Source organism: Anopheles merus, chromosome 3R (assembly GCF_017562075.2).
Source record: "Anopheles merus strain MAF chromosome 3R, AmerM5.1, whole genome shotgun sequence".
Classification (NCBI taxonomy): domain Eukaryota; kingdom Metazoa; phylum Arthropoda; class Insecta; order Diptera; family Culicidae; genus Anopheles; species Anopheles merus.
In genome coordinates, this window is record NC_054084.1 from 2,612,717 (window position 1) to 2,639,816 (window position 27,100).

General features: G+C 50.9%; 5 protein-coding genes across 10 annotated transcripts in view; 2 read left to right on the forward strand and 3 right to left on the reverse strand.

The window, feature by feature from the left end:
- The first annotated feature begins 3,955 nt into the window (after positions 1 to 3,955).
- Positions 3,956 to 6,715, forward strand: LOC121596581 (ras-related protein Rab-5B). The gene is made up of 5 exons (XM_041921645.1): positions 3,956 to 4,209; positions 4,297 to 4,417; positions 4,534 to 4,702; positions 5,129 to 5,248; positions 5,316 to 6,715. Exons 1-4 carry the CDS (start codon positions 3,956 to 3,958, stop codon positions 5,233 to 5,235), a joined length of 651 nt encoding a protein of 216 aa, XP_041777579.1. The 3' UTR covers positions 5,236 to 5,248; positions 5,316 to 6,715.
- A 1,663-nt stretch (positions 6,716 to 8,378) lies between these two features.
- On the reverse strand, positions 8,379 to 15,805 carry LOC121596574 (striatin-interacting protein 1 homolog). 3 transcript variants are annotated; one of them, XM_041921636.1, is made up of 10 exons: positions 15,572 to 15,805; positions 15,198 to 15,203; positions 14,500 to 14,622; positions 14,134 to 14,417; positions 13,883 to 14,058; positions 13,632 to 13,796; positions 13,374 to 13,549; positions 10,010 to 10,432; positions 9,685 to 9,929; positions 8,379 to 9,613 (listed from the first exon to the last, which is right to left on the reverse strand). In XM_041921636.1, exons 1-10 carry the CDS (start codon positions 15,623 to 15,625, stop codon positions 8,536 to 8,538), a joined length of 2,730 nt encoding a protein of 909 aa, XP_041777570.1. In that variant the 5' UTR covers positions 15,626 to 15,805; the 3' UTR covers positions 8,379 to 8,535. The 3 variants fall into 3 exon arrangements, with proteins under 3 accessions (XP_041777570.1, XP_041777572.1, XP_041777571.1); XM_041921638.1 differs by having other exon boundaries at positions 8,380 to 9,613; positions 13,404 to 13,549; XM_041921637.1 differs by lacking the exon at positions 15,198 to 15,203 and having other exon boundaries at positions 8,380 to 9,613.
- A 534-nt stretch (positions 15,806 to 16,339) lies between these two features.
- On the forward strand, positions 16,340 to 22,567 carry LOC121597681 (excitatory amino acid transporter). Its single transcript, XM_041923649.1, has 5 exons — positions 16,340 to 16,789; positions 18,320 to 18,529; positions 20,742 to 21,099; positions 21,172 to 22,101; positions 22,191 to 22,567. Exons 2-5 carry the CDS (start codon positions 18,346 to 18,348, stop codon positions 22,420 to 22,422), a joined length of 1,704 nt encoding a protein of 567 aa, XP_041779583.1. The 5' UTR covers positions 16,340 to 16,789; positions 18,320 to 18,345; the 3' UTR covers positions 22,423 to 22,567.
- Positions 18,552 to 20,632, reverse strand: LOC121597680 (cytosol aminopeptidase-like). The gene is made up of 4 exons (XM_041923648.1): positions 20,394 to 20,632; positions 20,197 to 20,315; positions 18,996 to 20,107; positions 18,552 to 18,933 (listed from the first exon to the last, which is right to left on the reverse strand). Exons 1-4 carry the CDS (start codon positions 20,493 to 20,495, stop codon positions 18,668 to 18,670), a joined length of 1,599 nt encoding a protein of 532 aa, XP_041779582.1. The 5' UTR covers positions 20,496 to 20,632; the 3' UTR covers positions 18,552 to 18,667.
- Positions 22,568 to 22,892: 325 nt separating the features above from the next.
- The window catches only part of LOC121597682 (protein dachsous), an 87,344-nt gene continuing 83,136 nt past the window's right edge, over positions 22,893 to 27,100 (reverse strand). For all 4 annotated transcript variants that reach the window (XM_041923650.1, XM_041923651.1, XM_041923654.1 and 1 more), the window contains exon 13: positions 22,893 to 27,056. In XM_041923650.1, coding sequence (XP_041779584.1) covers positions 23,986 to 27,056 — 3,071 coding nt within the window. In that variant the 3' untranslated portion in view covers positions 22,893 to 23,985. The remainder of the gene's footprint in view (positions 27,057 to 27,100) is intronic.

Sequence of the window (27,100 nt, forward strand, 5' to 3'; positions counted from 1 at the left end):
GAGCGCGCAGGCAATGGAAGAATTCCGCGAGAGATAGAGAAAGAGAGTGTGCGAGCAAGAGAGTGCCAGTGGAGGGAGTGAAAAAGAGAAACAGCTATCGTATTTGCATGTGCATGAGAGCAGGAGAACAAAAGGGGCTAACGGGGGTTTTTTTTCCCTGACAGAACGGAAACATCCAGGTCCATCCGCGCCATCGACACGCGTCCCTCGCCCTTATCGTCCACATCTTCCTGCACCCACCCGTTTTGGGGCTGTTGTAGGGCCTCGCAATTAGGTTGGACAAAGAAACTGTGCGGAGCACAGGAACAGGTGATGAGTGTGTGGCAGGTTATAAAACAGCAACAGAGTAAACCATGGTCATGGTGACAAAATCTGGCCACAATGGAGAGAATAAACCTTCCAAGATTGTCCAAGAGAGCGTGAGAGTAAAAGCGTTAGAGAGACCAAGAGAGAGAGTGAGAGAGATCTGTCATTAGAGGTGCAGGTCCGAATAGAATGGCTGTTGGAAACAAGTGCGTACTAACACCATTCCAGCAGTAGTACACACGAGCGTCATGTATAAGCCCAGCTTACTTGATTACGGTGCGATCGATACTGTAGTGCACAGAGCAGCGAGCGGGCAGGCCCGTCGTCGATAGCCCCCGTCACTAACTGTGGTTCCACTTCAAGCAAAACCAGGCGGATAAAGAGGAGTGTACTTTTTTTCTCGTCCCGGCAATCGTGTTCAATGCACATTAGAGCATTTTGAAGGTAGTAGTAGTAGTAGCATCGCGTCAACTTTTGTAGTCACAAAATTGATAAGAAGACTGTAAGGGCTTGATGGCTGAAGAAGGAGACAGGGGAACGAATTGCGTGATATTGACAGTGATGTTGTTTGGGAGCTGACAGCTGCAACGCAATACAAGGAGCGCTTACCTGAAGGCAGGCCAGTCTCACCGCGAATGTTCCAGCTGCAAAGGGCAAAATTAGCTGTGGTAGGGGGCAGCGTGTACTCGGGTATCTTTGCAGTTCCTCTTTGTCTTATCTAGTGACCAAGCTTTGGCACTATCAGCAGTGGCAGTTGCCAGTGTGAGAGTGTGTCGTTGACCGAATGTACTATTGGTAAAGCAGAAGAATAGCGATGCATGTCGAAATACTGCCAGTTGGCCGTGAATGTGCGTGAGGTTGACAAGGCTGTGAAGGTGGTGGACCACCGAGTGAAACACAACACAATACGGGTTCGGTCTCTCCAAGCAGAATCAGACAAAAGAAGAACACCGCAGCAACGGGGGGAAGATGGGGAAGCATGAATGAATGAATGAATGCAAGACGGTTGATGACGGTGATGTCGCGGTTCTTTATTAAATTATCGATGGGCTGTGGAAAATTCAGTGCTGAGTGCTAGCCGTAGACGAGCGCAACACAACGGCACGAACCGCGGAGAGAGCTCACGCGCGCCTGCACACCACGACTGTTGGGTGCGTGTACATGCTGGTGCAGTGTCATACCACAAGCACAGCCAGCGAGTCGGTAGCTCGACGGATCTCAGTGCTGCCTCCGTTTGCAGTGTGTGTGTTTGTAAGCGTTAGATAGCGACGCGAAAACAGTGTTGTGGTGGTTAACCGTGGCGACCGACCACCACCATCTGGAGTATCGCCGTAGCCTTCCGTAGCCTTGAAATAGTACGTACGTGCCGTTGTGCTGCAAAACCTCCACATCGTTCACCCTCCTCGTCGGCATGATCCCTCGGTTGTGTTGTTTTGCGAATTTGCTTGCGGTGGTGAGATGAAAATGCAACACCAGAATCGAAATTCGAAAACCCTCTTTTAGGGTTTACGGTGCAATGCGAGTACTAGTGGTGGCCGTTTTCTCCCTACACAACCTCCAAACACAAGTGATCTACTACAACTCAACGAACGAGAGGGCCGTCTTTCCGACAGTGATATCTACCCGCATGTCAAAGGCGATAATTGCTCTTAATTGTGTTGTGCTGTGTGAGATGTGATATCGTCTCTCGACTGCCGTGGTAGAGGTGTGCGTTCGCCTCTGGCCACCTCTGTGTGTGCTGCTCTGCCGACCGCCGTCAACCGTCGTCATGTGATGAAGATGGCGGTGGTGCTTCACACACTCTTTGCCCGGAACGCAATGCATTGGTCACCTGGAAAGTGTTTGAGCAGCAGTACGTGCTACTAGCTAGCAGCCTACTTTAAACGACCCAGAACGACGCCCCCTTTCGCTCCTAGCAACAGAAGAGCGGCGGCAGGCACCCGAGAGAGCACATTTCACCGAGCACCGAGGCAAACGAGGGAAAGAGAAAAAGAGCGACCGAGCGGCAAACCCCCATTAACTTGTCGGATTCGACAAAAGTTGTTGAGTGGGCGTTCTGCAGCTTCCGGCAGATTGGTGTGCTTTGATTGCTTTCTAAACAAAACTGCCTCGGCTGGAACATACAGTAGATTAACCCATTTTCGTGACTTGCGTCCTGCTCGAAGAAGAGTGTTGAAATGATTGCGCTGACGAAACACAATATTTTCCCAATGACACGAACTTTTTGCGCTCTCCCTTCCGTTTTCGTGCTGCTCCTTGGCAGTCGCGCGGCGTATGGGGGTGGCGCGCGTAAGCGGGTTGTAAACGTAAATATTGACTGTAAACATTGAGCTTTCTCTGTGTGTTTGTGTGTGCGCATCAGAGTGTGTGTGTGTGTTTCCGTGTGAGCCGCCGTTTGTGTATGTGAACTCTGGACTGTTCTTTGTTTCCGACGCCTTCATCGCGCCCCAAGTGCGGAAGGGGGATGTGGGGGGTTTGTAATGCGTTTTGCGCCAGAAACGCTTTGCACGGCTGAAGAAGATCCTTCGTCCGGTGCATTAACGCGTATGCTTGGAAGGTTCACACAGAGGCATTTGGTTGGACGGTTTATGCCAATCGTAGTGTGCTGCGAACCGCGACGGAATCGGTCGAGAGTTGATGAGAGGAAGACCACAGTTATACAACAGCCACGTTTATCAGCGGGCGTTATATCAGTCTTGAAACTTCGGCCAAGGGTCGACCAAGCTAAGCCTGCCTCTTGTGGCCGTGGCCGCCGTGCATGTGTGTCCGAGTGAAGTGAGCCCAAGTTTGTGCTTAAATTTTTAATAGTATTAAATAGCATCTTCGGCGAGGGTCTTGTGATGGTTGTGTGGAAGGAAATAAGTTAGAGCTCAGTTCCGCACAGACAACAGAAAGCAAGCCATGATGACGCTTAAACTGTGTCTTTCTCTTTCTTGTTTTCCTCCCCTTTCTTCCACAAAAAAAACGTAATCTGCAATGTTTTCTTCCTTCAAGAACGCGTTGTAAAGAATACGTGACGCGTACAAGTTACATATGCGACTGCAATTTAAAGCATATGGAACTAGAAGGAACACACCACAGTAGTAAAAAAGGAAGGAAGTAAATCCGAATGGCTCACCGTTCGTTGATTGAGTGAGTCACTAATTTTCGTGCGCCCATTATGACTCATGATGGACCAATCGTTACATTCCTCCACTCTTCTTGCCGGCTCGTGCGCCTTTGTTTGTGTGTGTGTGTGTGTGTCGGAAGTTGTGTGCGTGTTGTTTGCGGAATGATGAAACTGCGTAAAACGCATTGTTTGTGTCATCTATCTAGTAGGCAGAAGCATTGTTGCGAGTTGAAATGTTATTTCCACCTACATTTGGGGCATCGATTTTCGGGGACTTACAGTGGTTGGCAAATTGTCAGACAAAAATGAGCGATGAGTACTAATTTGGTTCCGTTTTGTTTGTTTTCTGTTCCTTTCCAGCAGAAGAGCGTGCACTGTAGGATAAAGCTATCCTACAACAAGAAACAACCACACTACTAGGTGAGATCGTTGAACGAGCAGAGAGTGCATAGGTGCAATAAGGTAGAACGGTTGCCGAAACCTACCAGAACCACCGTCAGCCGTGTAATCGTCCCCGTGAGCACCCGTCAGATCCTATCGATGGCGTCGAGTCCGCGAGCAGGTGGTGCCGCCCAGCGCCCGAACGGTGCGACACAGAACAAAATCTGTCAGTTTAAGCTCGTCCTGCTGGGCGAATCGGCGGTCGGCAAATCGTCGCTGGTGTTACGCTTCGTCAAGGGCCAGTTCCACGAGTACCAGGAAAGTACGATCGGTGCCGCTTTCCTCACACAAACCCTCTGCATCGACGATACGACAGTGAAGTTTGAAATCTGGGACACTGCTGGACAGGAAAGGTACTGTAATCCATCGCCCCGTCCTCTTGCGCCAAAATCGTCCAATGACTTAATTGTTCGTTGCGTTTTGCCGTGCAATTTTTGCAGGTACCACAGTTTGGCGCCCATGTACTACCGAGGTGCACAGGCCGCGATCGTGGTGTACGATATTCAAAACAGTGATAGCTTTGCGAGGGCCAAAACGTGGGTCAAGGAGCTTCAAAGACAGGTAAGAAGGGAGCGATAACCTATTCGTCCCCCCGGGGGCTATCAGGACCAGCCCGTCCGTCCGTCCGTCACTCACCAACGTCCATCTTCTCTTCCCTGCTTCTCTTCCGCTGTTAGGCATCGCCAAACATTGTGATTGCATTAGCCGGTAACAAGGCCGATCTGGCAAACAGTCGCGTCGTGGACTACGAGGAGGCCAAGCAATACGCTGACGACAATGGGCTACTATTTATGGAGACATCCGCCAAAACGGCCGTCAATGTGAATGATATATTCCTTGCAATAGGTGAGTACAAGCCACTGTGTAGCGTCGATGTCGATCTTCGGGTTTAAAAAACAGCAAGTTATTAGCAGCGCGGACAGAGGAGGAACAACACTAGCATGTTAGGCTGGCTTGGTGTGCAAGGAAGCGTAAAAATAGTCCCATTGAGAAAGAGAGAGGGTAGTTCTGCACGCAAAAGGGTTGATCGATTATTCTAGGTCTAGGTTACTGCTAAGGTTTCGCTTAATTTGTTTGCCACAATTGGCGTCATAGAATTTGATCGCCTTTGCTTGCTGTTTGTTGCTGCTGCTCGAGAGTGGTTGGCCAATATCAGTCAAAGATTGGTTTAATCCTATTAGAGTTGTGTGTGCGTGTGTATGTGTTAGCTACGGGGCGACGGTTTTATACACTGATTTGACATTCTTCCTCTCTGTCTCTGTTTCTTATCAGCTAAAAAGTTACCCAAGAACGAGGGTGCTGGACCGCAGCAAAACATTAGACCAACGCAAAACGAAACCAATAGGCAGAACAGCGGCTGCTGTGCTGTGAGCAAGTGATGTTATTCAGCAGGTTGGTATTTTCGACTTTATTGCTTTTTAGACATTTTTCTCAACCTCTTTTCTACCGTTTTCTACAGCAACTGGACTGTTGAATGCGTGTGAAAACTGCTGCATGAAAAATTGTATAATGGTAATTATCGTTACGTTGAAGCAGCCGGCGGCGGCGGTGGTAGTAAAGTTAATGCCGGCGGCTGGCGTTGGTATGATAAAGATGATGAGTAAATTGATAGGAGGTAAGACCGATTCCAAACTAGTTATGGCATACCAGAAAAACACAGTAAAGCATTATATTTAAAGGAAAAACACACTCAAGAAAATAAACAGACAAAAAAAAAACAAACAAAAACAAAACAATTGTAGAAACAAAAGCGAGATCGAGGGAAGAAAGGCAGAATAGGAGGTAAAAAGTAAACAACAACAACAACAAAAATCATCCGTATTTTTGGGGGCAGAAACGAACAAAACTCACATAAAAAGAAAAAAAGAGAGGCATAGTAGGCAAGGACGAAGCGAAACAAAAAAAAAAAATGCAATTGTTGCAGAATTATGGATGCAGTGTCGACGAACGGACGGACGGACGGACGGATGGGTCCAGAGTGTGCTGAGATCAATCGTACTACGTGCGTGCTGCTGCCGCTGCTGATGCTGCTACTGTAGGTGAATTGATTGAGCGGAGCAAAAGGAAGCAGAAAACGGGAACGCTCAGCTAGCTGCTGCACACCCCCCGTCGGTGGTTTAGTTTAATTGGGATGTAGAAAGCAGATATTTTATTTGAGTCTACGCGGTGAAATGATAATATAATAGTAATATTAATATTCACACTATACTACTAGCAAACGAGCCGCGCGCCAGCATGCATATACCAACACCACCACCACCACCACCACCACGACTACCACCACCATCAAGTATCAAGGTGCGGAATACCCGCACTGCCGAAATACCACTACTACTACTACTACTCTTTAGACAAGATAAACCATCAGACAGATAACAGCCACAGGGTCACACAAAGAATATTATGTGCAATTTGGAAGGAATACTAATTTGGACGTAAATCCGTAATTGAATTGACAGAACGCAATAATACAGGAAGCGAAGCGTGGAAACATCACACGATCATCTGGAGAATTACACTTGGTTAAACCACAAACGAAAATAGTACCCGTTTTCTGCCTACCCTTTGGTTTCTCCTCCCCCTCTCTGTTGCTGTATTGAACATCGCGTGAAACTTTGACCCCTTAGGAGCTTCCCACCCCCCGAGGCCGCTTCCACTGTGTGTCGTTTGCGAAAAAGCTAAGCTTATAACTGTTGCATTTGATGATCCGTTTGCTTTATGTGGCCAAAGGGAAGTTGCCTTCTATTTTCTTTCACAACATTCTATTCGTAATTTGCGAAATTTCTCCGTGGAAAGCGATCATGAGGTACGGAGGAGACGCGCGCTAATTTAACGGTTGGATGGTGGGGGGGGGGGGGGCATACATACAGAAAACCACACACAGCAAATATAAAGCGTACCATACAAAATTGATGCGTCATCATGGCGAGAGATGGAGGCGAAATAGTAGGTTTAATTAGTTCAACAACTTGATCGATCAGTCAATCCCAGATTACGGAGTAGCAGGACAAAACTACACACACTACTGTATACACGCCACAGATTACAAAAGTTGCGCTAGAGTTGTACCACGAAGGTGTGCAGATTGATTGGAAATTTTGGAAAACACTTCCAAAAGCTTGTTTGTTGTGTGTGTGTGTGTGTGTGCGCTAAGCGGCATATGTTTGGAAGAATGTAATCTTTAAGAGGCGCAATTGTCGTTAGATCAGAAACCCTTATCACAACAAAAAAGCAGACAAAACACGGTGGTGACAAAAGACAGGGAAATAGGGAGGGAAAAAGAGACGAAACGAAAACGACTTCAAAGTTCCGTGCTATTCGTGTGTGTTGTTTAACTGTGAGACACCTTTTTGTAAAAGTTCTCCGATGAGCGTTGAGATCGAGAGAGCGAGAGAGAGGGAGAGCATGAAGAGCAGGAATTCTTTCTTTCGCTTCCTTCCGTTCGGCCTTCCTTTGGTTGGCTTTGTGAAGCTGGCGCAATTATGATGTTTGACTGTGTAAAAACGCGGTCGAATTCAAACGTGTTTGGTTGGTGGTGATGATGATAGTGTGCTTGATTTGTAAAAGATTCCCAAATAAAAAAGGACCTCTTCTTCCTTTACACACACACACACACCCGGTTTAAAAAACGTAATTCGTACTAGCGAATAGTTAACAGCGCGTTTATTATTGGCAATAGAGTGTACACGACGGCTCCTCCGGTGCTAGTAGTATCTATAGAGCGAGAGCGAGGGAGAGTGAGAGAGGCATGAATGAAGAAAAACACTCATACACATTTAACGTAAAGAAAGATATAGAACTCCAATATTTCCCTTCATTACAGGGTTTTACAGGAGTTCTCATAGTTGTGGGATACTGTCTTGACTCTTTTCTTATAGGAAACGAACTTCATATGATGGACTCTATGTCACCCTTATTGGAGAAGCTCATTAGAAATTCCTATTAGATTTGTCCAATAAGCGTGCTATGGAGATTAATTCCCATTGCAATAAGTTCGTTTCACGTAAGAAGGAGTCAATAAAGTGTCCCACAGCGATGAGATCTCCTGGAAAACCCTGCATGGATACCACTAAAAGCAACCCAAAACGTTTCAAACGTCTTTCCCAAGAAAGCAGCGAGCAGTGTGGAAGCGCAAGCTGCACAGTAACTAACACATAAACACCTCCACCAAACACGAACCAACCAACCAACCAAACAGCGCCACCCCAAAAAAAAAACCCATCACTATTCTACTCTACACAACAACATACACACACACACACACACCCAAAAACTAAAAATCAAACGCGCCCGAAGAAGCGGAGAAGCTGCAGAAAAGTGCTATAAAAGTTCGCTGGAAACGCAGGTGGATGGGAGGGGAAGGGAGGGGGGATATATTCCGCTCCCACCCTTTTTCGAAGTTCGAAGTCAATAAAAAGGAAACATGATACACATTCTGTACAGTTAACCGTGTTTCGGACTATTATTTTTGTGCAGCTGACACGACAAGTTCAAAACGGCCCGGGCGGGGGGTTTAATTAACAACGCTCTGCTATTGTTAGCGGGTTTACTGTTTATTCCTTATAATATGTTGAGAATGCGGGGGGAGGACATCCACATATACTGGGTGGTGGTGGTGATGGTGGTGGGGGGGGGGGAGTTCTTACACACACAAACGCTGCACATCTCGCGCTTCTCGTCTAAGAAAAATCGTCCACTGCAAGCAGAGCGTCCCAATCGATGTTGTTATTGTACACTTCCTGCTGCAGCCAGAGTTCGTAGTTTTGCTTAAACTCTTCGCTCAGCTCGATCTCTTCCGGTTTGCGGGCCAATCCGCCGTAGCAGGCGTTGCCCCGTTCCGAACCACCGCCGATCCCACCAGCGCCACCCGGCCCACCAGCTCCCCCTCCATTGACGCAGCCGAGTGCCGCACCGCCCCCGTTCAACCCGTCGCCACCGACGCCACCACCGCCAAGCCCGGCGCCAACGCCCAACCCACCGCCTCCCCCACCAATACCACCGATCCCTTCGATCGGATCGTCATAGTCCAGCCCCTCGATGCCGGCCAGTATGCCATTGTTCACCTGCAGGTAGCGCCGGTTGTTAAACCGATCCACCCCACTCTTCAAGGCGCACTCGTCCGCCTGGAAGTCCCAGGGGCGCGCGTCCAGATCGTTCCCGAACGCCCAGTCGTCGTTCAGCCGGTGGCGCACCTTCGCGTAGATCGCGCTGATCGTCTTCATGTTCGACTTGCGCCACTGGCGGCCCAGGTACTTGGTTTGCATCTTGAGCAGCTTCAGCACGTACAGCTGCATCAGCGCGTGGCGCACCTTGAGCGTGCGCTTCAGGATCGGCGCCGACTTGAACACGACCAGCATCATGATGCGCGAGTGCTTCCACTTGGTCAGCTTGTTCAGTATGCGCAGCAGATTGATGCAGGAGAACACGTTGCGCCAGGAGTAGGTGGCCGCGTCGCCGACCAGCATCGACTCGGACGTCAGCTCCGGCTGCTCGCCGATCACGCACGAGGGGAAGTCGATGATCGGGATGCCGTTGTTCGCGCCGACGTAGCTCATGATGTCCTGGTTGAAGAACTTCAGCACCAGCGGGATACAGTTGGCAAACACCAGATGCTGCGAGATGAACTCGAACTGGTAGATGTGATTGATCTTGAAGTGCTTCAGGTAGAGCAGCAGTATGGCGGACACGGCCTTCACGGTGATTTCCTTGTGGCGGCTCACGTCGATTCCCAGCTTCGATGATTGCAGTACCGTCATGCTAGCCGAGGGGAGAAAGGGGGGTAATACGAAACAGGTAAGCGATTCAATTGCAAACTTCCGCCAACTTACGGCATATCTTCCGGAAGTACGTCGGCCATAATGTTGATGCTTTCGGTTTTGGCTTTCGAGGTCGGTGCGGCCGCTAGCAAAATCTTCAGCAGCGAAATCATGTACTGGGACAGATTGGGCAGCAGCGCTTGGTACAGGATTTCTGTCGGCGTGAGCGGTATTTCGCCCTCCGACGTGGACAGCGGATTGCGGTTAATTTCCTCCTCACGCCGAATCTGCACATCTGCCAAGCTCACGTACATGTGCTGTGGAACACAAGAGCGCAAGAGAGCGATTACTTTGTGAACGTAAAGCCCAACCCAATCCCAACACTCTACCTACGTACCTTTGTCAACGTTCTGAACCCTTCCTGGATGGGCTGCGGCAGCCCGGCAATTGTGTCGTGGTCGTCCTTCAGCGTGTAGCCGATGAACTTGCTGCGCGAATTGTTCAGAAAGATGTCAATATCCTTACGGCGGATCTTCGGTGCCCATGGCAACCGGTTCGTAATTTCCTGCGGTGGCTCTTCCACCGGTTCGGCCGGTGGCGGCGAACATTCGCCCTCCTTCGTTTCGCCGTTCTCTGCCGCCCCGTCGGCAGCGGCCGGGTTCGCACCGTCCTCACCGGCGGCCGGGTTGCCCGCCCCATTGATTGGATCCTCGTACTGGCGGAAATAGTCGGACAGGTCTTCCTCGTTTTCGGGCGCCGCCGTTTCCATCTCAAGCCCTAGCTGCTCCTGCTCGTCCAGTGAGCTTTGTTTGATCAAGCTCTGGTGGTGGTGGTGGTGGCCGTACACATCGGAAAGCAATAATGGGGGGGTGGAAAAGACGGATTAGATTCGATGGGCAGCGCGCAGAGCAGCGTAGCGTTTGTGAACGCAATTAAACACATGGGGCTAAGGTGATGATGATGATGATGGTGGTGGTGATGGCTCTAGTGACAATGAGCTGGTTTCTTTTAGCACTAAATACTCGTGTAAATCGCAACGATGTGGATGGTGGTTATGAGATTGCGCATGTGTTTTATGTGTACGTTGGTTTGTGTGTGTGTGTGTGTGTGTGTGAGTGTGGTGGTGTGTGATTGGAAAAGCATAGAACACGCTGTCCTGGTCGTGGGAGCCGGGGTAGGGATGAACGTGAACGTGTTTCAAACAAAGTGCAGGAGGATGAATCGTAGAAGGCTGCGTTAGGTTAGGCCACAACGACACAAGGGAGCTTTATTGGTAAGACACCTGTTTGTTAACGGGCATCGGCGTAACATTACACAGGACATCATTCTAATGACTAGGAACTGCTCATTTAGGGATTTTCAAAAAATGTAAAAAAAAATAAATTCGTTTTATGAGAAAAAAAAAAACTACGGAACATTCGATCACATGAATTTTAAGATGAAAAGCATGTATTGTAGACATAAGTGAGAGAGAGAGAAAAAAAAAACGAGCGAAGTAACAACAGAACGCGACGAAAATATGAACGAACAACAACACAACGACTACGACTAATCAGCGGTGCACTAAAATGGCACGATCGAATATCGAAACAAAGCGTTCCAGCGTGTGAAAAAAGCTAGAAAGCTAAACGGAAATGCATTTTATTTACATGTGTTACATGTGTGTGTCTATGTATTGTTCAGCAAGATCAAATACGGTCCCTGCAAGCTCTAAGGTGGTTTCTACCATGGACACTAGAAGTAACCGCTACCGAGGATGATAGATAGTTGGCAAACGTGGCAGGAATATCAGGTGGCTAAAGGCATGATCATGATCACCACATAGGCGGCACACCACAAGGTGTAGCGAGCGAGCCTGCATGTGCAAAAGCGCATTGCTTGCCTTCGACTTTGACTAAGCGAGATCGTGTCACGGAGAGGGGGTATGAACGCGATTGCCAAGACAAGCACGCGGAGGAGCCCAGAGCACGCCCAACATATTAGCCGCACAATATTCCTCGAAAGTAACATTTCTCTACGCAACATCGGCTACACAACACAACAACACAACAATACGCAAACGAACGAACAAACGTACAACAACAACAACAACAACAACAACAGCAACAACGTAAGATTAAAACAAAACAACAAAAAACATAAACGACACATGACGGCGATACGATCTCGTCGAACGGTTGGTGGGTGGTGTTGTGGTGGCAGGGTTATTCTATCGATCGATAAGAAACAGAAAAAGGATGTTGTGTGTATGTGTGTGTTTCTATGTTTGATGTTATTATGTGTTCGCAATACGGTTGGTTGGTGCAGGCTAGGAATGTTGTTTGCTTTCGATTTGGTCAATTGGCGGGTCGCATTTTCGAATTATAGTGATTATCATTATTATTGTTATTATTATTATTAATATTATTATACGATATGTGGTGGCGAAGTGGTAGCATTTGCTCTCCTGAGTTCTTGGAAAGAGAAAGACACAACGTAAGAACAAATAAGAAAGAAAACACAAAAATAAAGTACTGAAACGCAAAATTGTGTGCATTGTGGTCAATTAGAATCGTTGCAGAAGGGGTAAGAGAGATTTTCTTTTTTTTTTTACCGAAGGGAGGGCGAACGGGGAAGAGGCAGGCAACAGCAGACCCGTGCCGAAGCGCGAAAAACGATCCCCTACCGTAACCGTTTTCCGTTTTCTTTTTTGTATTATTTGTATAGTGCTGCAGAGAAAAAACAAGAACATCCAATGCAGGGACACGGAGGTACGGAGTTTACACTGTACGAACCAACCCCAAACAAAGGGTGCGTGAGTCCGTTGCCTGGCTTTGTGGCGGGAAGGTTTTGGGGGTACGTTCAAAGAAACGAATACACGTCAACACTAGGCAACATAACCAAGAATGGAGCGAAATGTATCAGTCGTTGATGAGGCGCGTTGAGGCTATATTCCTATATTTGCGTGCTGATCGTATTGTGATCGTACTGAGAAATGTTTGCTTTGAGTGTTTCGAGAGATCTTCCGAAGCTTGTATATCTTGCGAAAAAAAAAGTTCAAAACAAATCAGTTTTTAATTCATCGCTGCTGCTGAAGAGAAGACATAATTGGCGGCCAAACGTATGTTTTTTAAGGCAATATAATATAGCAAGAGAGAAATATTTAGAATATATAAGAGAGAGCGAGAAAAAGAGAGGAAAAGTTGTAGACAATCGAGATTTGAAACTTATTTTAGAAGTGGAAAATGAGCCAGTGTGGTGGGCAAGAGAGAACGAACACAAAAAGTAAAATACAAAATCAAATTACCAAAAGTACGTAAAACAAAATGTTGGCAAAAGATTTGAGGAAAAAAAACTTGCAGCAAGTTGAGAAGAAAGGTTCAGCAGAGTTTATAGAACAGTCAGAGGGTGAAATTATTTTGCAATTAAAAGAGAGAGAGAGAGACAGCAAAAAGAGAGAGAGAGTTTATGTTTGGACGATGAAAAGTTTGAAAAAGTTTGCCAAACGACAGCGCGTGAGACAGATAGAAGAAGAAAAAAGAGAGTGAGAAAGGATCGAAACATATTTCGGGAGCAGAAAGTATTAGTAAAGTAAGGTTACTAAAGTGGTGGTAGGTATAAAAAAGGAGATCAAAGAAAAAGAGAGAGAGAGAGAGAGAGAGAGAGAGAGAGAGAGAGAGAGAGAGTACGTAAACGAAAAAATAAAATAAAATCTTCCGGGTGGGTTTTAAAGAGGAAGGAAGAAAAAGAAATCAAGATGAGACTCAAGAAAGCTTCACTACCTCTTGCGTTTGACTAGGGTTCGTACATACTCTTCGGGATGGTCTGCTACGCTTGGCGTTCTGATTGTCATCGTTCGACGGTGCCGTAATAGGTGGCGAACTAGCGCGCATCACCTTTGATATTTCTAGCGTGTCCTCGCGATTCTGGGAAAGGCCAGCCGCACTACGATATTTATCTGCAGGGAAATAGAGAGAGAGAGGCCCAAAAGGAAAGGAGTTAGCATCGAACTAGTAGACTGCTCGCAAGTGTCTCTTTACCTTTCAGATACTTGAGCGTATCCATGCCTCCCAAGGACACGAGAGATATTTTCCACAGTAAGAGTAATACCTTTTTCATTGGAAAATGTGGAGCCATGCCGGAGCAGAAGTGTGTGACCATCCCGAGCAGTTTTACTGACAGCAGCTCATCGCCGATGGGATAAGCTGCAAGAAAAGAAGGAAGTGGGGAAGAACGATGGTCATTCGATGATATGTTCACAGTGTACGGTTTACCGCCGTTGAGTACGTACTTATTTCGGTAACAAAGTTCGACACCAGCTGAGAGTATTCTTGATTTTTGCTTTCCTTTTCCGCCCGCATCACCTCGGTGATGATGTACAGCACGGACAGAATGACGCGCAGATCGATCGAATCGGCCAGCGACACCGCTATCTTGCGCATTGCTATGTTGGCAGTGGAAGAATTGCTGCCAAAAAAGAAAGCCCCATACGTGTGTGTTACATTGCATTCATCGCTTCCGGCTGCCACCGGCGATACTCACTCAATCTCCAAGTTCAACAGTTCCACAAATGCTCCAAACACACCGGCCGAGTAGAGCAGCATAACGTTCTTGCGGGCCCACATCTGCTGCTCCTGGTCGGACTGCACCTCCACCCAGCAGCCCTGCGCAAGGTACAGTATGCAGCGGGCGGCCTTCATCCGCTGGCTCTTCTTCGACATGTCCAGCTGATCGAGCAGCTTCAGTATGACGCCGTTCTGCTCGCTCTCCGACAGCTTTTGCCACATCGGGGGCAATTTGTACAGCTCCATCTGATCTTCGAATGCCTGGGCGGTAGGAGAAACGGACGGGTTCGGGTTGTTTACTTGCACTGGCCGCTTGGAACCGCTTGCCAATGATGATACCTACCTTAACATTGTGCTGAAATTCGGCCTGCTCGGTGTAGCTGTACAGTTCGGCAATCTCGTTGGCATGACTGTCCGCGTCTGCGTAAACAAAATCTAGATCGGGAAACTCTAATGCATTGTTCCCCTGTGGAAGAAACATTGAACATGATGTATGTATGTGGCGTGACTACGAAATGATGGAAATGGAGCGGATGAACATGGACGGTGTCTTTGAAATAGAAACCCAAGGGTCAAGTGGCCAATGTATGTATGGACAAAAAATGCCAGGGAGTAATGAAAGGGAGCATTTTCCCTCGGAATGGAATCTATCACATGAAAACACTACCGTGGCAGCGCGGAATCCGGGAAATGAGCATGAAGCGGATGAAAAACAATGTGACAAAAACTAGATGGTTGATCGTAAAGAAAAGAAACGACAGTAAAACGGTTGGAAAACGGACGCTTCCGGACGCAAGTCGGGCGGCGGTTGTCCTTTCTTCCTTCCAGGATTGCCATCCTGCTCTGCCAGCGGTATCGGTTTCGGTGCTGTGACGGTAAGTGATAAAATCGACCAGGGAAGTCGTATTCCGTCGTTGGCACTCGGTTTGATGGCCGACATAGACGACAGTCCATCCCGCGCTGCAGTTCAGGCTGCCGCCAGGTGGCTAACTAAAGTATGTGTGTGTATGTGGTGGGTTGCTTGCATTGCGGGTCACTTACATCAAACTGGGTATGAAACAGTGAGGGGGAGTAGTGGTAGAGAATTATTGTCCAAAACATTGTTACAGCACACGGGAGGCAAAGGGGTACTACTAATAAACAAAGGAGAGCGCGTGTCCACACTGCTTCCAGTGCGTGTGGGTGTAAAGAAAGTAGCTCCACCATTGCATTTGCTTGGAACCAATCTTTGGTATGCCTTCGGCACGGCGCGGGTACGGCGTACGGGTACGGATTTCGTTCGGACCTGCTTTCTTCCACGCACGACGGACGGAAGCGACGCAATCGATCGATCGATTGGTGTGCCTCTGTTGTGTGCCGAAGAGGAGCAAAGGGAGGACGGCGGTGCGCTGGTACACCACTACGGCGATACTTACGTCGGGCATCTCGTTTTCGTTGAAGTTGTAAATCGCCAACATGTCGCCTTCCATCGCGATACGCACGGGCGCGCGCGACCAGCTGGATAGAAATTGCACGCACTCACGTTCCCTTTTTGGGACGCATCTAGGAGGGGTCTGGCCTGGAGACTTTTCTTTCACCAACTTCACCAACCAAACACTTGTACACGGAGAGAAAATTTTTGTTTCTTTTTTTTTCCTCGCAATCGCTCTGGTATGTTGTTATGACAGTTGCTGACAGTTCCGCGAACGTCAAACGATGCTGTCATTTGCACAGTGGGAGGTTTCGAGCAAACGTGTCCATCGAATTTAAATTCCGTTTCGTTTGCATGTTATGCATTTTGCTTCCAAACGTTATTTTGTGCAAATATAAGCCTTGGAAAGGGCTCGATGTATAGTTTTTGTACTAATTTTGATCCTAAATGATTCAAGCAATCGGAAAAAAATCGACCAATCGTTTAAAAAGTGGTGCGACTGCATAACAAAACTGCATTGTTCTATTGCCAAAACATGTGCCCGTACAGGTACCATGCTTTTATGGAAGAAAAATAGTAAATTTCGTCTGGCTGTATTAATAGATTGGCGATGCGTTTCGTCTGTGTGGATACGCTTCTTCATGTTCTTCGCCCGTTGCCGTTACATCGTCGGTCTCACGTGTACGCGGGAGAGGCTTGCGCATGAAAATACCAAACGGGGCCGAGCCGAGCGGCGGTTCGCGTGCCTCTTTTAGCTCACTTTGCATTTGCATCCGAGCCGCGTTGGATGTAGCCGCGACTGGGCGTAGTGGCGCCGTTGTGGTTGTGTTGGCTGTGCGTTGTGGCTTGCCTAGCTTCAGCTTCAGTGCGGTCGGTGCACCACTGAGCACCAATTGGGGCCGCTCTCCTTTCAACCCCCGTGCACCGGTGCAGTAGAGCAGTGTGACGACGCGGCCTGTAATGGCAAAGGGTGGCCGCTGTTGCTGTTGGATGTCGTTGCTGCTGCTGCTGTTGTTGTCGTCGTCGTCGTCGTCGTCGGCCAGTCTTCCCACTAAAAGGATTATCAGCGGCGATAGCGAATGTCGCCGCGGCTCGTGCAGTTGTTGTAGTGGCGTAAACAACGAAACTGCTTCACCCTGATTCGCGCAGGGCGCATCTTCGACCTGGTTGCGGTGCGGTGCCGTGGAGGAAGTGACTGTGTGCGATTGCAGGAAGGCTAAAGGCAGGTTGATACCGAAAATAGTTTCCAGTACCCTTGAACCGAAAACATTGTTGCAAACTGTTACCTCCCAAAAAAAACAAAGGAGGCGCTCCTTTTGCGCGGGACACGAAACGAAACGATTCCTAACCCAGCACACCATCCATGATTCATCAAACACACGTTTCTGGTGGAGGCGCATGGTGTGGTGCGTACGTGTGTGTGTGTGTGTGTGTGTGTGTGTGACATAAGCGAGCAGCGTTAAGATTGGCTTAAATTGTTACGTCTCGCGGATTTAATGCCACAAAAGGCGTAGCTAATGCTATTCATGCTACTTCAACTAGCCTAGATTGCTAAATTGAGCATAAAGTGTCAGTTCAGGAGAGTGAACCTATTCGCGTACAGTTCAAGCTAAAAGAGCAGATGTAAATTATGGGATGAGATGGGCATCGGCGTAGCATGGCCTACTATTTTGGTTTGGTGACAATGTATTTTAATTCCCGAAAAACCCATCCGTGCCAGAGAGCGCCCCTTTTGCATCGTAATTGAAAATGTTGCCCCCTTCCGCCCATTCCCAGGTTTGAAAAACGGCGCCCAACAGAACGACGTTCTCGCATTGATGAGAAGTAATCGATGGTGTATTGGTTGCACACGCGACACACCGCCGCGTTTTCATTGCAAACGCTTTTCCCCCGTACTCATAGCAATGCAATATGCACTCAGTGCGGGGGGGAGGGAGGGAGGCATTGACTGCGCGTGCCAAAGCGGGAGGGGAAGGCGGAGGAGGTTATTAGCGCCCTTTCGCCTTTTGCCTGGCATTACATACACACGTTCACTGTTGGTGTACGTGGTATGCTGCGGTGGGCCGCTCAGGACGACTGAGCGACTATTCGCCGTTCACAATTATAAAAAGAAGAGCTAAAACGCAAAAAGAAAATCGATACCGAATCGAACAGACTTACACACTCTGGCCGCCCCTTTTTCCCGAGCACGGATGCAGGAATGCACCGCCGCCGACCCATTACTACTCGGCCATGGGCCTTTGTTTGAACGAAACGAAACCCCCGGCGGGGGGAGGGATGATGGCGGGTGGTTGTGGTGGTGATGAAGGTGTACTCGATGCAAAAGGGTACAATTTACATAAGCGCAATGATGAATGGAATAAATGAATCGTTCCTCTATCTTGATTGCTGACCTTGCGCTGCTGCACCGCCTTCCGAGGCGTTTTCTAATAAGACGAACTCAACGTCAGGCCATCCGTCAAGCATCGGTAGTTGTGCTGTAGTGCTGACGGGCGCGTCAATTGAGAGCGGGAGTGAAATGACTAGTCACATTGATTAATTCAATTCGTTAAGGACTTTACCAGGGGAGCCAGATGCAAATGCGTGCTGCGCGGCGACCAAGTGAACAGTCGCACATGGCCGATGCAAGATAGCGCATCAGCTTCCCCGAATCGATGATAATGATCGGGTGCCCATTGCTGCTGGCGAACCGGTGAAGCGTTGCCTAACATTGTGTTACTTTTTTTTTCTTCTGCGTGTTGGTTCGGTTTAGGGATCACCGAAAAGCGCCTGCTTCGGATGTGTTCAGTGTACGAGATGGCACAAAGTCAGCAGAGCTTTTTGAAACAGGAAGCGGGCCAGTTGAGCAGAGAGGATACGCTGCTGAAGATGGCGGACCACCGTTCGAGCTGGAGTCGCGTGCTGGCAGACAACAAACTGATCCTGATTACGCTGAGCGGTGTCCTACTCGGAGTTATTATAGGTGAGTGCCGAAACTATGCATATTTTACAATTCCTCCCCAAAAAAACCCATTTTTTATTGCGTCAGTTATGTGCTAGCATTTAGAAGTTTAGAGTGATCGCCAAACATGGTGCAACCCGGCTAGCCTGGCCTGGTAGCTCAAGCCTTTTTCTCCATTAGCCGTTGCTTCTGTTGCTCGGGGCAGGCCAGCTGATAGAGGAACTGGATCAGTGTTCGGGTAGGACGTCCAGTCATTCGGTCGTTCGCGAGGTACGGAATGCCTGCACCTCGCTTCAGCATACCAACGCCGGTAATGTCCATGTGCACCCAGTCCACGCAGGGAACGAATTCCTTGAGGAAGGCCGCTCCCAGGCAGGCGCTTCCCTTGCCACGACCCGCATTGCTGATGTCTACGTTACTGTATTCTGAAATCGAATGATTAATAGAGGCGCAAATCAACACCATTTTTAAATGTAAACTCTCTTACCAGTAACTTTGTGGGAGTAGTACTGCCAGAGCGGCATACGCCAGCAGCGATCACCACTGATCGCACCGGCTTTCTGCAGCTGGGACCACAAAAAGTCCGAGTTGGAGAACACACCGCTAGCAGCACCACCGAGCGCATGCACAATGCCGTCCGAGAGCGTGGCCACGTCGACGACAATTTTCGGCTTGAAGGTGGTCTGCCCGTACACGAATGCGTCCGCTAGCATCAGCCGGCCGGCATTGTTGGTGTCGTGCACCGCCACCGTCTTCCCGTTCATTGCCGTAATCACATCGCCCGGCTTGAAGGCCATTCCCGAGGGCATGTTCTCGCACAGCGGGATCAGCCCAACCAGATTAACGGGCAGGGACAGGGCGGCGGCTGCCCGAATCGTCGCAACCACCGTCGCTGCGCCGGCCATACTCGCCCGATATTTGGCCATATCTTCCGGGTTCTTCAGGCACAATCCGCCACTGTTGAACGTCATGCCCTTGCCGGCGAGCATGATGGGGCGGCCCGCCTTGTCATCGCCACAGTAGCTGATCTCGAGGAAGATCGGCGGCTCGCACGAGCTCCGGGCGACGGACAGGAAGCAGGACATGCTTTTCGCCTCCGCCCAGTCCTTGTTGCGCACCTCAATGTTCACGCCGCACGGACAGAGCGCATCGACGGCGGCCTGCGCAAAGGACGTCGGCGTGATCTGGTTGCCCGGCCCGTCGGCCAGACTGCGGGCGAGATTCTGCGCATCGGCCTTGAACAGACCGCGGGTCCACGCGTCCACCTCGGCCGAATCGTACAGGTCCAGCTTCGGGATGGGTTTGCGGTCCTTCTTCGTTTTGTTCGCCTGGTAGCGCCACGTCGCCAGACCGCTGCCCTCCGCCGCCTGCTCCGGGTAGTCCATCGGGTCGACGTAGATCTGTGTGCAGCCCTCGTTCGCGAGCGTTTTCGCTCCCACGCCGGCCGCGACGCGCACATTCTCCAAGCCCTCGTCAATCATCTCCAGCTCATTGTAGCCGGCCCCCTCGATGCCCAAGCCGACGATGGCGATGGAACCAATCTCCGGATCAAGGTTATTGAAAACCTTCACACTGCCCAGTTTACCCTTCAAATTGCACCTAGTTGCAGTAAAAGAAAGAAAGATCCAACATGAAGCTTTCCCAGCACCGGATCGTAGCAGGCATGGTGCTCTCATTCCCCAACTTACTCTTTGATTAGGTTCAGGAGTTGCCCATCGGTTTTGGCATCGAAATGGATGGCGGTCGGCGAGAGGCGCGGTTCTTCCGTGTCGATTTCCTGCTCGTAAAGCCCAAGCACCAGCCCTTTCTGTGTGGGAGGGGGAGAGAAAAATTCTTGGATTAATACCCTGACGATGGTGACACGACGATGACTTTTTTTCCTTACATCAGCTCGGTTTTCGCCAATTTGAGTCGAATATTGGCAGGCTCTGGGGATGAGACCGCGACCGGCAGTTCCCAAACACCTTCTAGCGAAGATGGACAGCATCCTGGAGAGTTGTTGGCTTACGGCTGAGAGAACTGGCGACACTGGGAGAGGCCTTTCGAGATCCTTCACAGAGCGCCTACAAAACGTGACTGAACAGTAGGAAAAGGCGGAGTTGACTAGGCGGGCTAGCTGGTTACTTTGATGTTTCTGTGCTTGAGTTGGCTCTTCCTTTACCACCAAACCGTTGCATGACATCCTTCGATTTCTTTGAATGACAATTGATTCCTGATTTCCCGCTCTCCACAGGCTTTACGTTTCGTCCGCTAGGTTTGTCCAGTGACTCGCTCATGCTGATCGCCTACCCCGGAGAGCTATTTATGCGCGTGCTGAAACTGATGATTCTTCCCCTCGTGATAGCGAGCCTCATCAGCGGCTCGTCCAGCCTGAACGCGAAGCTGAATGGCAAGATAGCGCTCCGTACGTTTGTGTACTTTCTGACCACGTCGCTGCTAAATGCAATCCTCGGCACTACACTGGCGCTTATCATACATCCGGGAAATCCGACCGCCGAAAGTGCGGCGCACACGGAGCTACTTCGAGACACGGCGCCTCTCAACAAAGCCAAAACGGTGAGCCTCATGGACAGTGTGCTGGATCTGGGAAGGTAAGCGTAGCATACATGCATCCCAAGCATTTTAAGACATTCCGGTGGGAGGGTTTTCTTTCTGCTTGACAGGAACATCTTCCCGGATAACATCTTCCAGGCCGCTCTACAGCAAGCACACACCGTGTACGTTCCAAAGGAAATGCCCGGCATGGTGGGCAACGATACGGAACTGTCCCACACCTCCGCCCCGGTAATGGCCTCCTCCTCCTCCGCCTCCGCCTCCTCGGTGAATCTGATGGAATGGTCAACGGAGCAGAACGTGGAGTGGATCCGAATCGTCGAGTACCGTTCCGGCACCAACTCGCTCGGGATCGTGTTCTTCTGCCTGGTGTTTGGCACGCTGCTCGGCACGATTGGGCGCAAGGGGTACGTGGTGGTGCAGTTCTTTTCCGCCATCTTCGACGTGATCATGAAGATGGTGACGGGCGTGATGTGGCTGACGCCGATCGGCATCAGCAGCGTGATTGCGGGCAAAATCCTGAGCGTCGACGATGTGGGCTTCGTGATGACGCAGCTCGCCTGGTTCATCTTCACCATCGCGCTCGGCGTGTTTTTCTACCAGTGGATCATCCTGCAGGCGATCTACTTTGTGTTTCTGCGGAAAAACCCGTTCCGCTTCTACCTGGGGCTGGTGCAGCCCATCCTGACCGGCTTTGCGACGGCTTCGACCGCCGCCGCCCTTCCGCTGACCTTTCGCTGCATGAACGAGCGGCTTAAGATTGATTCGCGCATCACGCGCTTCGTGCTGCCGATCGGCTGCAACATCAACATGGACGGCACGGCACTGTTCATCGCGGTGGCGTCCATTTTTATCGCGCAGATGAGCAACATGAGCCTGAACGTGGGCCAGGTGGTGACCGTGGTGCTGACGTCAACGGCCGCCTCGATGAGCTCGGCCAGCATCCCGTCGGCTGCGCTCGTGCTGCTGCTGATCGCGCTGTCCGCCATCGATGCACCGATCAACAACGCGACGCTACTGTTTGCCATCGATTGGTTTGTGTAGGTGTCGGCCGGGTCTAAGGACTGCAGACAGCTCTGTCTTAAACTGTATTCGTGTGTTCTTCTCTTGCTATACCCATTCCGTACAGAGATCGCATCCGGACGACGAACAACCTGCTGGGCGATTGCTACGCTGCTGCCGTGGTGGAGCATCTGTCCCGCAACGAGCTGAAGATCTCCGACATTGATGCGTACTACAAGGACGACGACATTACGTCCGACGACCAGTGCGAGCAGGACGTGAACGGCAAGCGGAAGCTGTCCTTCCCCAACTCTGTGATCTTAAATGTAGAAGTGTCGACACCGGTTTCCAACACTTGAACACCCCCCCCCCCCAGAACAATACTGTTTTTAGAACGTAACTTTTATCCCACCCCACACATAGAGGACCACATAGGATTCCATACAGAGTAGAAAGAGAGCTGAGAGAGAGAGAGAGAGAGAGTGAGTTAGAAAGAGAGAGAGATAGAGAGTATTGTTTTAAGAAAATAAAGTCCAAAGCCAAAGCTTTCCCACCCTGACGGCCCTTTCGGATGTGGCGTTTCGTGTTGAAAGGCAGAGAAAGAACACGTTGGGCTTATTTTTTCGCATAAAACATATCTTTATTTCACCTAAAATACACCTACCGGACAAATACTCGCATTATAAACATCTTCGCCTCTATTACATACATACACAGACACACCCTCCCTTACGTTCTCTTCGTTCCATTCTCTAACATATGGCAGTTGCGCAGTTGCTTGTTTGTGGCCTTGTGTGGGTGGGGGGGGGGGGGGGGGGAGATGGTTTATTAAACGGGACGTTTTTTGTTAAAAATGCTATCGCGCTGATTTCATAAAAAAAAACAGTATTAAAAAAAACAATCGCATGCCCGCATAGTTCGCATTGTTGCTTCTTCTTCTGCTGAGTAAAATTTGGTGTCCTTAAACGTTACACATTAGGTAGACGCGGTTATGTTATTGTTCCTGTACACACACAAAAACGAACCACACACATGTTCATGGTTGGCAGTTAGGTTTTTTTTTTTTAAATGAAACGCGCCTCGAACCCCGAGACACCGTTTGGTTAAATGCAAACTGTACTGTACAAATACACACACAAATACATTCAGGCTTCCTTTGCTGGATGTTTGCTAATGCTAATCCGCACACGCGCGTGCACTAAAACCCCTTTGCTAGCCGCTTTTACTAGTTCGCTTTTTAAAAATAATTAAAAATTGCCAATTACTTAAAATGGGATACAGCCCTAAAGCTTGCAGTCTTGTGTGATTCGCGAGAGTCGAGAGTGACTACTCCACTGTCCACGAATCGAGATGTAAACCTATGTAATAATGTCTTCCCCCTTTTCTGTCTCGGCCGGTTCTGTCTTACTCGCTCGACACACATTTACAATCTGGCAAACGAACGGAGTTGCGTTGCCGAGTTTTACTTTCACTGAGAGTATTTACAGTACTGTTGTATGTTAGCCGTACCTATCTACCTATCTATCTACTACACCTGTACAGTACGCCTAGCGATTGTAGCGGTGTGATTCAATTCTCACACACACACACACGGAAGGAGGGGAAGATGGACGGATGGACATCGCTGCCAGACTTACTACACACAGGCACACACACGCGCTCTTATCTACTATTTACAGTCGCGGATAGTCACATCTTGGAAGGAGGAGGAGGAGGAGGAGGGGATCTTGTGCTGGAGGAATCGCACCGGATTTGGATCGAAATAATAATTTTACTACAACAATGGAGCTCTCGAACGCCGAATCGCTTCTCGCTCGATATGTACACGACCTTTGTTTTTGGGACAATACCTTACACCTACACAGCCATGCGAAGTGGGACGGACGGGGCGGCTCTCGGAGGGACTATCCCCCCCCCCCTTCTCAGTACGGTTTCCGCTGACCGGCCGGACCGCGTTGCTGGGGTGGACGGGGCAGCGAAACCATATGGTGGGAGGTGGGCATTCCCGTCGACACGACGTGCGGCGAGATGGAGGGTGATCGTGTCGCCAGCGGCGACAGCGAAGGGGAAAAGCTCGGCGACATGGCTGACGAGGTGCTGAAGCCGGCGGCCGAATCGTGACTAATGGGCGACCGGGGCAGCAGGTACTGGTTGGGGGCGCCCCCATGATGGCTGCCCGGGTTGTTGCGCCCGGCAAAGACGGGCACGTTGATCGAGCGGGGCGCCACGTTCGTCAGCAGCGGCGGCGGCAGCGTCTTGACCGTGTGGTGCAGCGAGTTTTTGCTCTTCGCACTCGACGCCCCGCTGTTGCCGCTCTGCACCGACAGCGTGTCGTCCTTGAGGCGCGCAATCTCCGAAAACACGTGCGCCAGCGGCTGGTACTGGGGGCCCCAGTCGAGCAGGTAGTCCCAGTTGTAGCTGCCGGTCAGCTCCTCCTCGCTGTGCACGATCGAGCTGAGCGAACCGTTCATCGAGATGCCCTGCTGGTTGCCGACGACCGGCACGTCGCCGTACCCGCCCATCATCACGTGGTCGACGGTGGCGCCGATGCTGCCCGCGTTCGTGACCGTCTCGTCGACGCTGCTCGCCCGGTCGCTGTTGTTGGTGACGTCGTTCAGCTTGGCGTAGATCAGGTTGGTCAGGTCCGATTCCCGATGGTGCTCGTCGTCGTGGAACATGTGCAGCGTGTCGATCGGCAGCGTGTGCAGCATCGCGTCCTTCGAGCTGCCCAGCCCCATGCTCTCCGAGCAGCGGCGCGACGAGTTGGACGCATTGCCCGTCGTGCCGTTGTCGACGATGCCGAGCCGCGCCAGGTACTCCTGCGTGTTCTGCACCGACACGTCCGACAGGCGCCCGTCGAGCTGCAGGCCGTCGCGCTGCAGCGGTCCACCCTCGTTGATCATGCGGATCTCCTCGTCCTCGCCGTCGTCCTCGGCGGAGCCGCGCCCACTCGAGCCGGACTGCTCCGAGCCGGACAGCTCCGAGGTGGTGGCGGCGCCCGAGTTGGAGCTCGCCCCGTACGGCGGGATCTCGTCGTACTTGGGCGGTGCGAACTGGCCCGCACCCGTCGCTCCGCTGGACGACCCGCGGATGGGGATCGTATCGAAGGCGCTCGGGTCGACGTAGTTGTTCGAGTGGCCAACCGACTCCGAACTTAGCCCCGTCTTGTTCACGTGCTTCTGCTGCCGGTTGCGCATGTGCAGGAAGAGAAACACGGACGCTACGCCGACGATGATCAGCAGCAGCGAGATCACTAGCCCGACCGCCCAGTTGGCGAATCCACCACCGGCCGACACGGACTGAGAGTTTTCATAGCCTCCACTTCCTCCGCTGCCACTGCCGAGCTCGTTACCCTTGAGATGTGCCAACGCGTCGATCGCGATCTCAACCACGGTCATGTTTGTGAGCGAACCCTGTCGACCGGAGCCGGCCGTCACCACCAGGCTAATGTCACGCCCAGCCTCCAGCATGGATGCCACGTTATCGAGCCGCTTCTTGATCAGAATGGCCCCCGTCGTACGGTTCATCTTGAAGTATGGATGCTGCGTCGTGAGCTGGTACACAATGCGTCCGTCCGGTCCACGATCCCGGTCCGTTGCCGTGACGTGCCCAACCACGTATCCCACCGGCAGCTGACCGGATTCGGGCGTCTTGATGACGAACCGGTACGTACGCTCCGTAAACTGTGGACTAAACTCGTCCCGGCTTTCAATTACGATCTTCACTCGCACGGTTTTCGACTTGCCGCCCGTATCGGTCGCTCGCAGTGCAAAGGCGTACCGGTTTTTCTCCTCGTAGTCGAACACGGCGTTCGAGTTGACGACTCCACTCGTGGGGTCCACCTTGAACAGCTTCCAGCTGTCATCCAGCCCGGAATAGGCACCGGAGAGCACACTGTCGATCGTGTAGTTCACGGTACCGAACGGCCCCCGGTCCATATCGGTCGCCCGGGCCGTGAAGATGCTGATGCCGATGGGTTCGTTCTCGCCCACGAACTCCAGATACTCGGGCACCGGGAACTGTGGCTCGTTGTCGTTCTCATCGGACAGTGCGATCGTGAACGGATGTACCGAGCAGCGCGGGGCCGAGTGGCTATCGCATGCACGCACCACCAGACTGTACTGCGTCGGGCCGTGATCGTAATCCAGGTACTTGTTGGTGTACAGCAGCCCCGACACCAGGTCGATCGAAAACATGCCACTGTCGTTGCCCGAAATGATCTGGTAGATCACCTCCGAGCTGGGCGAACCGGACAGATCGGCATCGAGGGCGGACAGCTTCGCGATGGAGTGCTTGATTGGTGCCAGCTCCCCGATCGTCGCCTCGTAGCTGCCCGGCTGGAACTCGGGCGCATTGTCGTTTGCGTCCTCCACCGTCACGATGACGCGGATGATCGTGCTGAGGCTCGCGTCGGGCCGGCTGATGTGCCTCGTGCCCGGTTCAACCGTCACCAGCTTCAGTTCGTAGTAGTCCACACGCTCGCGATCAAGCCGATCCACCAGCACGATCGCTCCCTCCGGATACGTCACATCGAACACCGAGCCCTCGTTACCGTCGATTATTTCGAACGCAATCGCCGTCTCTGCGCCGGACTGCTGCTGAAGGATCGACTTCGGGATCAGGTTGACGACCGTTGTGCCGGGCAGCGCTTCCTCGTTCATCGACACGCGGTACTGGCTCTGGATGTACTGGGGGTTGGCCTTGCCCTTCGATTTCATCTCCAACCGGACAGTGGTGGTCGACGATAATGCTGGCTGACCCGAGTCAGTCGCCCGTACGGTAAGATACAGCGTGCCACCGGCGCCACTCGTCGACAGCTGGCTAACGTTGGCAAACAGTTGGCCCGTGGACTCGTCGATGGTGAAGCCGCTGGCCATCACCATACCCTTGGGCGGAACGATCGAGTAGCGCACGATTGCGTTCGGTTCGCTGTCCGCGTCAGTTGCATTGACCGAGAGGATCATCACGTTTGTGTTGCTACCGTCAGTCGAATCTGTAGTGGAACGGAAGGAGAAGAAGTATTAGCATTTCTGGCTA

Bases quoted from the DNA above. Each gene is read 5' to 3' on its own strand.
- LOC121596581 (XM_041921645.1), top strand. From the start codon at position 3,956: ATGGCGTCGAGTCCGCGAGCAGGTGGTGCCGCCCAGCGCCCGAACGGT. The intron at 4,210-4,296 runs GTACTGTAATCC...CAATTTTTGCAG, and splicing joins GACACTGCTGGACAGGAAAG to GTACCACAGTTTGGCGCCCA. The intron at 4,418-4,533 runs GTAAGAAGGGAG...TTCCGCTGTTAG, and splicing joins TCAAGGAGCTTCAAAGACAG to GCATCGCCAAACATTGTGAT.
- LOC121597680 (XM_041923648.1), bottom strand. From the start codon at position 20,495: ATGCTGTCCATCTTCGCTAGAAGGTGTTTGGGAACTGCCGGTCGCGGT. The intron at 20,108-20,196 runs GTAAGTTGGGGA...TACTGCAACTAG, and splicing joins CTCCTGAACCTAATCAAAGA to GTGCAATTTGAAGGGTAAAC. The intron at 18,934-18,995 runs GTAAGAGAGTTT...ATTCGATTTCAG, and splicing joins CTACTCCCACAAAGTTACTG to AATACAGTAACGTAGACATC.
- LOC121596574 (XM_041921636.1), bottom strand. From the start codon at position 15,625: ATGGAAGGCGACATGTTGGCGATTTACAACTTCAACGAAAACGAGATG. The intron at 14,418-14,499 runs GTAGGTATCATC...CCTACCGCCCAG, and splicing joins AATTTCAGCACAATGTTAAG to GCATTCGAAGATCAGATGGA. The intron at 9,614-9,684 runs GTAAGTTGGCGG...CCCCTCGGCTAG, and splicing joins GTACTTCCGGAAGATATGCC to CATGACGGTACTGCAATCAT.
- LOC121597681 (XM_041923649.1), top strand. From the start codon at position 18,346: ATGTGTTCAGTGTACGAGATGGCACAAAGTCAGCAGAGCTTTTTGAAA. The intron at 21,100-21,171 runs GTAAGCGTAGCA...TCTGCTTGACAG, and splicing joins AGTGTGCTGGATCTGGGAAG to GAACATCTTCCCGGATAACA. The intron at 22,102-22,190 runs GTAGGTGTCGGC...CATTCCGTACAG, and splicing joins TTTGCCATCGATTGGTTTGT to AGATCGCATCCGGACGACGA.